The 11,675-nt window shown below is 40.6% G+C and overlaps 1 protein-coding gene and 1 pseudogene across 2 annotated transcripts in view; both read left to right on the top strand.

Moving 5' to 3' along the window:
* cers5 (ceramide synthase 5) overlaps window positions 1-11,675 on the top strand; it is a 24,638-nt gene continuing 12,963 nt past the window's right edge. Inside the window, exons 1-2 of one of the 2 annotated variants that reach the window (XM_034205745.1) lie at window positions 1-1,058; window positions 8,916-9,088. In XM_034205745.1, coding sequence (XP_034061636.1) covers window positions 8,916-9,088 — 173 coding nt within the window. In that variant the 5' untranslated portion in view covers window positions 1-1,058. Of the gene's footprint in view, window positions 1,059-8,704; window positions 9,089-11,675 lie in introns of those variants that run through there. The other variant, XM_034205746.1, reaches the window with a different exon arrangement.
* Window positions 2,153-6,619, top strand: LOC117539541 (annotated as a pseudogene).

Below are 11,675 nucleotides of genomic sequence, written 5' to 3'. Positions count from 1 at the left end.
GAAACAGCAGGGATGGATCCCATACATGCATGGCACCCATCCCCTCGGTGAGGGAGGACCCGCCTTCACTTCCTCAATTCCAGCCCTCATCTCAGGAGGGCAGCCAAGGTCTGTCAAGCTTTTTAACAACAGCCAATAAATACCGGAAGCTGACCAGATTGACCTACACAAGATGAAGAAATGTGGACAATTCGTTACTTTATTTGAGCTTTTTGGCAAGTGTCAGGGGTCTTATCATTTACAAGTCAAAACTGGCAAATTATAATAATTTCACAACAGCCAACACTACAACTTAATAGAGCATCCCATCCGCCCTTGATAGGCTGGCTCGCTGATTATTTCTAGGGTGACTGATTTATGGATCATCAATGTATTTTTGTTTGTTTCTATTATAAATAAACGTGATGTTTATTTAAAACCTTAACTATGACTTGACTCAAGGTTATAATAAATTAACGAATTGGGTGATTCAATTGGTCTTATGTAGAACACTTTTTGATTATGTTTGTAGCCTTATTTGCCATTCACATTTATATTAGAAAACAATGATTCCAATGTAACGTGATTGGACCCATACAGTCTATGGACTGGACACACATGACACTCTTTTCACCTATTATAAAAAAAGAGTGATGGTTATGTTTTCTCTGAGACCAATTGAATTCTCTTCTTCATTATTTTCAATAATATGAGGCAGCATAGTTTTTATACTGTATTTTGATGATTACTATCAGCCCCCCCAACTCAAGTAACAAAATGCAATATTATAAAGATAACTCAACAAAAAGTAAATATCTATTAAACCTTAATATGGAAAGTAATAATACTTCGTGATATTGCCACTCAAACTAAATCTAACGGTCACCGTTTGGAGTCTTATTTTGAAAATGTCCACCGGAAGGGCCTTGTTTCCTCTTCAATTCAACAGTAAAGTTGAGGGAGGCAATTCATCGCACAAGTAACCCAGGGGAAGGAGGCTTCATCAAGTTTCTCTCATCCTTTTCTTTTGGATAATAACTTATTTTCATCCAACCGTCCGGGGCCCGGGACACAGAAACATGGTCTGAGTCCGACCCTTGTCAATTAACTACAGGGGTCCCTCAGGGCTCTGTTCTTGGTCCCCTCCTCTTCTCCCTGTACACAAACTGGCTCGGATCAGTCATTAGCCCGCATGGTTTTTCATACCACTGCTACGCTGACGACACCCAATTAATTCTGTCCTTTCCCCGCTCAGAGACCCAGGTCGTCGCACGCATCTCTGCTTGTCTAGCTGACATCTCTCAGTGGATGTCTGCTCATCACCTCAAGCTCAACCTTGACAAGACTGAGCTGCTTTTCCTTCCGGGAAAAGATTGTCCCACTCTTGACCTAACAATCAACATCGGCACCTCAGTTGTTTCCCCGAGTCAGACTGCAAGGAATCTGGGTGTGACCCTAGATAACAACCTGTCCTTCACTGCAAACATCGCTGCTACAACCCGTTGCTGCAGATACACGCTTTACAACATCAGGAAGATACGTCCCCAGCTGACTCAGAAAGCGACTCAGGTTCTGGTCCAGGCTCTCGTCATCTCACGCCTAGACTACTGCATCTCCCTCCTGGCTGGTCTACCTGCATGTGTCATCCGACCTCTGCAGCTCATCCAGAATGCAGCGGCTCGTCTGGTCTTCAACCTTCCTAAATTTTCCCACACTACTCCGCTCCTTCGCTCCCTTCACTGGCTTCCGGTAACTGCTAGAATCCACTTCAAGACACTGGTACTTGCTTACCATGCTGCGAATGGATCTGGCCCTTCGTACATCCAGGACATGGTTAAACCGTACACCCCAGCGCGTGCACTACGCTCTGCATCAGCCAAACGACTCGCTGCTCCCTCGCTGCGAGGGGGACCCAAGTTCCCATCAGCAAAAACACGTGGGTTTGCTATCCTGGCTCCAAGATGGTGGAATGAGCTCCCCATTGACATCAGGACAGCAGATAGCTTACACATCTTCCGGCGCAAACTGAAAACTCATCTCTTTCGACTCCACTTCGAGCGATAGATTTATTAACAAAGCACATTTATACTAATAAAGGACTGGCTTACCTAAAGCCAGTTGAGTAGCACTTGAAATGTTTGGCTCTATGAAACCTGATGTACTTATATGATTCTGTTTTCTTCAAGGTTGTGTCTTCCTGGTCGAATGTACTTATTGTAAGTCGCTTTGGATAAAGCGTCAGCTAAATGCAATGTAATGTAATGTTAACACATTTGATCGCACAATTCCCTTAACACAATATAAACTGTCAAACCTATGAATGGATTTCAGACAACTTTTTCATATATTTGTCTCTAGTATCACTTCAGGACCATTCATTTAAACCAATGTATAATTTCAATGTAACAGAAAACATCAGGACATTTAATCTTTTTTGGGAAACTTGAAGTACAACAAGCCACTGTCTCTCACTGTGTACCTCCATGTCCACAGGGGCTCTGCCGTTGCCAAGATTGTGGGTGCCAACGCAGCCAAGTATGACAGGTTCGACACCACAGTGAACATGTGGGTGTTCGAGGAGACGGTGAACGGACGTAAACTCACAGAAATCATCAACAACGACCACGAGAATGTGAAATATCTGCCCGGCCACAAGCTGCCCCCCAATGTGGTAAACAAACACTCTTGGATTACATTTATGACTTTCTGGTGTTGTGATATAAAGTAAAGTTTCACCATCTTTCCTCTCTCTCCTTCAGTTGGCTGTTCCAGACTTAGCTGAGTCTGTGACAGGAGCTGACATCCTCATCTTCGTGATCCCTCACCAGTTCATCGTGAGAGTGTGTGACACTATCAAAGACCACATCAAGAAGGATGCTGTAGGCATGTCTCTCATCAAGGTAACGTCTTTCTTACGTTTTATATGGAAACATATGGTACTATAACATAATATTTGCAACATTTCTTGACATTTCTACTCCAACTTGACCTATTTTGGATATAAACATTGCTGAGTAATTAAGGGGAAACTTTCTTTTTATTTGGTCAATATGTTTTTACTTAAAGGTCACCTATTGTGCAAAATCCACTTCTTCATGTCTTTTCTACATCAACATGTGTCCCCTCTGTGTAAAGAGATTCTGAAAGTTTCAGGAAAAAAGATTCTCTCACTTTTTGTCCTGATCCATTTCTATTAAAACCTCTCTGAAAATGAGCTGATCAGATTTTGGCCACTGATGATGTCATACATTTTTTTTGGCTTGTGTAACCATTCGCCAATAACCAACCAAGGTAACCCCCCCCCCCCCATTTTCACTTTTTATTAGTTATTTGCCAGGCTGTACAATCATAATGTCTGTGATGTTAGAATCCAAAAGAAGATCCACACAGAGCACGTGTACAGTACTTATACATTTATAATATATCACATTTCAAATTCAAAGAAGCTTAAATGGCAAGAACATAACTATTTTTAATAGGGTTTTTAATACTTTAATTGCATTTTCCCGGTATTTTCTATTCATGTATTTCTTTTTGTTATGCACCAATACATCAAAGCAAGTATTTGTAGGTGGAACCAATTTGGAAATATACCAGATTTGTATAATTCTGGAGCAGGAATTTCACTATGCACAAAACAAAGGGAAAGTATTTCTGCATACTAATTTTTAAATTTGCTGCTCCAGGGGGTGGATGCGGGTCCAGAGGGGGCTGAAGCTGATCTCAGAGGTCATCAGAGGGAAGCTGGACATCACAACGATGGTCCTCATGGGAGCAAACATCGCCAACGAGGTCGCTGAGGAGAAGTTCTGTGAAACAACCATTGGTACGGAGGATAATTAAGGGAATCTAATTGAATTTGTCCTTTGGATAGGACTTTACTATGAAAGTAGAGCACAGTATTGCTTTGAGTCTGGATGCATGCTTACAATATACATCTCTCTGTTGACATGTTTTTAGCTGTAAACAGCAACTTTGAGACAGAATCGCAGTGAGCAACATGACTGATTGATATTACATATATACAGTAATTAACATACATTATATTGTTCAAAACTATCATCAAATAGGTGTAATGTCATGCCTCAGATTTGGTTTTCCTATGTTATGTAGACCACATGGTAATCTTCATGGTAACACTTTGGGCTACGCTGTGTAAAATATGTTTTGAAATGAAGTTAAAAAAACACACTTTTACACATCACCATTTTGGTGTGTCTGAAAAAATAAATCCGTACTATTTAATATATAACTTTTAGAAATGTATTTTGAACAAAACAGTGTTATTCCTTCTGTCTAGTCTTACCAATGCATGTTTATTGTTTTATACAGTATACATTTCTTAAGTGCTGCAATATGGGAAATGGTGTTGATTTATTTGTAACTTTTGGACACAGGTTGCAAAGACAAAGCCCACTGGCCCATGCTGAAGGAGCTGATGCAGACCACCAATTTCCGTGTGACTGTGGTGGAGGAGGCTGATGTTGTTGAGATCTGCGGGGCGCTCAAGGTGAGCTCTCCTCCTTCGAAACACATTTACTTATTTCTATTGTCACCAGCATCTGAGTGCCTTAGAAATTCCAATGTCATTCAATGTCTGTGCGCTCTAAAAAATACATAAAAGTTGAAATGCTCCAAAATATCATAAAATAAAAAGAAGTCAATGCAGAATAATGTTTTTTTACAAATCTATTCAATTCACCATTTGCCAAAACCTCTTTAACTAGTAACTCTAAAACACTTCTACGGAAAACTTTCAAATATCATGCTGAAGAGATGCATCTGCTCATATTGAAGGTGCAGAATGGATAAAAAAATTCTTATCACTTATAATCTCACTATGTTTTTGATATATTTGGATTTCTTTCAATATGTAAACAGTATTCAACAGGGTATGTGTATGCATCAAAGGCATTAAAGAGGCAAACCGTGATCTATTTGGAGGCAATTTCTTTCTCATCCAAACAGTTAGATTCCTCCTGTGCATTAGTACTAACCCCAACCTGTAAAAAGTGCAACCCAACGACAGCAGTGTGCGCTCTTGTGTCTCCAGAACATTGTGGCAGTGGGAGCAGGATTCTGTGATGGCCTGGGCTTCGGCGACAACACCAAGGCAGCGGTGATCCGTCTCGGCCTGATGGAGATGATCGCCTTCGCCAAGATCTTCTGCACAAACTGCCCCGTCTCCCCCGCCACCTTCCTGGAGAGCTGCGGCATCGCTGACCTCATCACGACCTGCTACGGTGGACGCAACCGCAAGATTGGAGAGGCTTTCGCCCAAAACAGGAAAAGTATGAGTGAACAGATTTCCTCTTCCTCTGTGTTTGTCTGTATCACTCCCTTCTCGTGGAAAGGATTATCAGACACTTAAACAATGACAACAATCTTTTTTTTCAGAGCATCGAGCAGCTAGAGAACGAGCTGCTGAACGGTCAGAAGCTTCAGGGTCCAGCCACCGCATCAGAGGTCCACGTTATCTTGGAACAGAAAAAACTGGTGGAGAAGTAAGTTTGTCATATTTTGTCCAACACACACATACACCCATGGTAACATTCAGAAGGTATACAACCTAAACTATGCTAAGAAAATAAACGAGTGAACATATTTATGGAGAGGTTATTAAGAAAAGCACAGCTAAAGTAAGTAAGACATAATACATTGTTTTTGAAAAGGTAGCAGACCAATGAAGGGAAGCAGTCAAATGTGAACCTGGAGACAAATCAGGGATTATCCAAAAGATGGCTTGTTGGGACATTATCATTACTACAATTACTGATACGTGTCAGTATAACTGGGTCCATTTGAATATGCTATCTCAACCTAATTTGTGATTGTGTTCACATCATGTTATGCAAAAATGTTGAGGAATAGTGGGACATTTCAATCATACTCTTTCTTGCTGTGAGTTAGCTGAGAACATTGGTACCGCCCTCATGTTATTATAGTACATATGAAGCTAAAGGTGTCAGCTAAGACTGAAAACAGGAGAAACAGCTTGCTTTGTCATATTTTGCTTCTTTAATCTATACAAAAGCGACGAGTGGTTACATGAGTTTGTAAGTGTGGTACCAATCTTCTAATCTAGGTAACCAATAGGACAATTTCCCAAAATGTTCAACCTTTTCTTTGGTAATATCCATTGTTCTTAAATTATTTATTTTACCTCGCCAGGTTTCCTCTCTTCACTGCTGTTCACAATGTCTGCTTCCACGGCCATCCAGTGACAGAGTTCATCAAATGTTTGCAAGACCACCCAGAGCACATGTGATGGATGACAGCAGCCTGATGAACAGGTGAAAGCTGAGAAAGGATTTACACTAGAACTACTGTCTAACCCAGGTCATTTCAGGGGGGATGTTAGGTGAAGACTATGCCTAAACCTGACTACCTTCATGTTTAAATCTCAAACAGAAAATACCTGCGCTGCTTTGTTGACCCGCTTCTGTCGTATTATGGACAGAAAACCCTTACTTCTGTTTTTACTGATTCGAAACAAGTTGTTGTTTTAAATCTACCCAGTCTTAAAAGTTTAAGGGATTTTAATCACTTTGCCTTACACGATATTCAAACCCTGACCTTAATCTTACTAAATGTGACATAATTTATAAAATTAAAGTGCCTTACTCTGCCTTAACACTCACATGTGTTGTTTTCTTCTGGACTTCTTATAATGATTTATTTTGGAATAAATTATTGAACTTGATGTCTGTGTTCGTGTGTAATGTTTTCGTTTGCACTTGCTGGTGTGTGCCTGCAGGACACACTCTGCAGCACACTCCCTGTAATCTGACCTGAGCTCAGTCAGGCTGCCACTCTAAACTCTTCACCTTTACCATTTTCTAGCCATGTCTACTTTAACCTTTCTTATAGTCCTACCTGAGGCCTCATAACTCATGGCAGAGTATGGATTATTGCTGCAAAAAATATTCAATTTATAAATGCCCTCATAATCTAAGAATCTTTTGAATTATTTTGAAACCACTTGATGACAATTAAAATGCAAGAAACCCATGTGTGATCATGACACCATATGCCAGTGTATTCCATCAATGCTCTGTTGATAAGAGATTCAGCTCAAGGCAGCGTGAAAGTCAGTGGGAAGCCTATTTCCTCTGGCCTTGAAGTGGTAATATACATTCCCTGCCTGCCAGTTTCATAATTGTTGAAACACTTTATAAAAATTCCTCCATTATCGTTTCTCCTTGATCCTACTATCGTGTTACTTTTTCTTAGTTTTGTTGTAGACCGTGGAGCCACATCATTTACCACTTGTTTAAATCAGGATCCCTGGCTGAAACCCCTTGCATAGTTATTGAGTCAACTGGCCTGTGAGATTTCTAATAATACCGCGCTCTAAAGGGGCAAATGGTCATCTATAATTAGACAGCAGACAGATCTGCAGCTGCCCCATCCCTCCTTAACAACACGGATGGAGCGATGCTCCATTTTCGTAACACTACACCATTGTGGTGTTGTGAAAAAAACAATAATATGTCTGTCCTTTATAAGAAACTTTGAGCAAATTCGAAATGCACAAAATATACATGTTGATGGTGACTTTTAGTGGAGTGCAATGTACATCTTAGCCATTACAGAAATAAAATCCCCTAAAGGTCAAGATGTCACATAATATTCCTTAACAATTTGTAGTTGCGATGTATATTTTGTCCACTAGTGTGCGCCATCACATCGATCACAAGTCGTCAATTGTATCTGCCTTTGACTTGGCACCTTTAAAGATACCCTATCAATCGGATTACTGAATGGAGGCAGTACAATCTCCCAGTGTAGCCTATAATATAGTAGTATAGGTTATACAACCACCACCATACCATAGTTAAATATTAAAGTTTCTGACAACAGTGTGGCTCCAACAGGGAAACAGCAGGATGGATCCCATACATGCATGGCACCCATCCCCTCGGTGAGGGAGGACCCGCCTTCACTTCCTCAATTCCAGCCCTCATCTCAGGAGGGCAGCCAAGGTCTGTCAAGCTTTTTAACAACAGCCAATAAATACCGGAAGCTGACCAGATTGACCTACACAAGATGAAGAAATGTGGACAATTCGTTACTTTATTTGAGCTTTTTGGCAAGTGTCAGGGGTCTTATCATTTACAAGTCAAAACTGGCAAATTATAATAATTTCACAACAGCCAACACTACAACTTAATAGAGCATCCCATCCGCCCTTGATAGGCTGGCTCGCTGATTATTTCTAGGGTGACTGATTTATGGATCATCAATGTATTTTTGTTTGTTTCTATTATAAATAAACGTGATGTTTATTTAAAACCTTAACTATGACTTGACTCAAGGTTATAATAAATTAACGAATTGGGTGATTCAATTGGTCTTATGTAGAACACTTTTTGATTATGTTTGTAGCCTTATTTGCCATTCACATTTATATTAGAAAACAATGATTCCAATGTAACGTGATTGGACCCATACAGTCTATGGACTGGACACACATGACACTCTTTTCACCTATTATAAAAAAAGAGTGATGGTTATGTTTTCTCTGAGACCAATTGAATTCTCTTTCTTCATTATTTTCAATAATATGAGGCAGCATAGTTTTTATACTGTATTTTGATGATTACTATCAGCCCCCCCAACTCAAGTAACAAAATGCAATATTATAAAGATAACTCAACAAAAAGTAAATATCTATTAAACCTTAATATGGAAAGTAATAATACTTCGTGATATTGCCACTCAAACTAAATCTAACGGTCACCGTTTGGAGTCTTATTTTGAAAATGTCCACCGGAAGGGCCTTGTTTCCTCTTCAATTCAACAGTAAAGTTGAGGGAGGCAATTCATCGCACAAGTAACCCAGGGGAAGGAGGCTTCATCAAGTTTCTCTCATCCTTTTCTTTTGGATAATAACTTATTTTCATCCAACCGTCCGGGGCCCGGGACACAGAAACATGGCTGCTCTTTCAGCCTGGTTCTGGAACGAGCGGTTCTGGCTCCCACACAACGTCACCTGGGCGGACCTGGCGGACCCGGCTCCCGGGGTGGAGTACCCCAAAGCGGGGCACTTGTTTTCTGCCTTGCCGCTGGCTTTGGGGATTTTCGCCTTGAGGATTCTCTTCGAAAGGTGTGTCCACGTCGCTCATGCCGCTGTTTCCTGTAGGGTGGGGGTGAAAATACTTTTAACAGAGGTCTACTCACAACAATAGAGTGATGGCTTTGCTGGCAGTGGTTGAACCAAAGTATTCACATTTGTGTTAACTCGGGAAATTCTTTGGTCAAACACCATTTCCTCGTGACCAGTAGTTCTTCCGTCCAACAAAACACTACCATCTATTTTTTTGTTATTCTCTTTCTCTTCTACTTTTTAAGAACCATGTGTGATCATTATTGTCTTCAGGAGGTACCTTCAAGGTGCCTGCAACACCGCCCACCACCTCTCTTCTCTAAACTCTAGACTAGTTTGGTAATCATTGACTGTTAACCAATCTGCTTATGTGTCTTTAGCTGCCATTAACTGGTGCATGCGTGCTTGGGACTGCTGCCATCCAGCCTGCTGCTTCTCTGAAACGGCTTCATCTTCTTTTCACTGATAAGATCAAGGTGTCCATCATGTCTCAGGTCCTGTGTAAAGGTTAAGCTAAGTTCAACAGTGGAGCAGGAAACAGTGTCATGTATGGCAGTCAACAATAGGCTGTCAAACCCACACTCTGGTTTGGTACCAGGGGTCTTTCCAACTAACACGCGCGCACGCATGCACGCACACACACACACACACACACACACACACACACACACACACACACACACACACACACACACACACACACACACACACACACTAATAATAAACATATGGACAGGGGTTATTTTATTTTTTATTTTGGAGTTAAATGCATCAATCTCATGCATTTTGAGGGGAAAATAAAGAGACTAGATCTATGGAAACACCCATGAAACAGATGACACATCATGTAGTAGACAGACAGTCACCCTGTGAGGCAAACCCACATTTGCGCAGCGTTGCGTTCACAATACATAAACAAAACAAACAAATCGCCAGGCCAGCAGGCCACTTAACAGGCCAGTCCGGGCATGCCAGCAGCCCTACTTGCTACAAACTTAAGGTTCAACTACGCACACACACACACACACACACACACACACACATACACACACACACACACACACACACCACACACACACACACACACACACACACCACACACACACACACACACACACACACACACATCATCTTGGCTCGCGCAGCACGCTCACATGCATAGATTGCGTAATAATGTATTGCTCACCTTGGAGGTGCAGTGCAGGCATACTGTCATTCAAGAGATGCGTTGTTCTTTTGGAAAACATGTTTTTCTTTTAGCCTATATTACCTCGTTAACGTAAATAACGCTCAAGTCATTACATTGACACATGCATTATTTGTGATTTAAAATAATGGTTGTTGGTAATGTATTAGCGACCCCCACGTATGATTTCACTGCGTCCGTGGGAGCTCAGACCCCTCCCACATAACTCGAACCGTGGTTGGTACACACTTGGATCATCCAAGTGTGTACCAACCAGGGTTAGGTGGCTTACATCCAAGTTGGATGTCAGCCACCTGCATGTCTTGCACACAAACAAGTGAAGAACTTCTACAGGAATTTTGCTTTGGCAAACCAGAGCAAATGTTGTGTGCAACTAATATGCCTATTGTTTCATACTTGACCTGTCATGACCTTCCTTGAGTTATCTTATCACCACAGGCCTTACCATCTTCCTCACACTCAAAGAATGCTACTTTCCACCAAGTTTCATGAAAATTCTGCAAGTAGTTATTCCAAACTAAACCAACAGCATAACCTCGTTTTTCGGGTAACAAGTCCAAGCTTACTTCTCAAATATTGATATGAAAGTTTGTTTAGTTTGTGTTGTGTTATTGGTCCCTTAAAACGGTGTATTTACACAGGCGGTGACCATGGACCTTATACAGTATTTTAAGAAAAAGTTTTCACAATTATGTCGTTAGTTGTTAAAGGTTTTGCCTGTTTCCTTTAAATTCAAGATACAAGAATAAGAGGAGCGTTGCATTGGACCAAGCTAAATGAACATCATAGCAGACTATACACGTTATTACTCACATTTCAGATAGGCCCCTTTAGAGTATTTGTTTTGGCTCAAATGCGCCCTTTTATTTGACTTATTGCTTAATGGTTTCCATCTTTTGATTGCTTAACTAAACAATTGCTCTGTTATTTGTTTGCATAGTGTTGAAGCCAGTAGCAGGGTGCCAGTGTTCAGAGAAACATTGGAGGTTGATAGATATGTTGGATTTCTCAGTTCAGAATGGCGAGAAAAGATGAAACAAAGAAATATAAACAATGGGTTTCGGGATATATTTCAGTTTATACAGTGAAAGAAAGATGGAGATTGTATCATAAGCTTTGGTCTTCTATGCAATGATTAGTTGACTAATCAATTGGCCGATAGTCAGAACAAATCATCTCCAATTATTTAGATCGATTTATTGATAAACTAGATTCCAAATGCAAAAATTGCAGAGAATTGTTTTCAGCCTCTCAAATATTGAGATGTTTGTCCTATTACATTACATTTATTTTATCTAACGGCAAAAGACGTTCTCATCTTGTTACTTTACCTGTAAAGGGATTCTTCATTGACTCTACAAAAAATTGCATTATATTAGT

The sequence above is a fragment of the Gymnodraco acuticeps genome, unplaced genomic scaffold (assembly GCF_902827175.1).
Source record: "Gymnodraco acuticeps unplaced genomic scaffold, fGymAcu1.1, whole genome shotgun sequence".
NCBI lineage: Eukaryota > Metazoa > Chordata > Actinopteri > Perciformes > Bathydraconidae > Gymnodraco > Gymnodraco acuticeps.
Note: the sequence above shows the minus strand (reverse complement) of the source record. Positions and strands in the feature narration are given on the sequence as shown.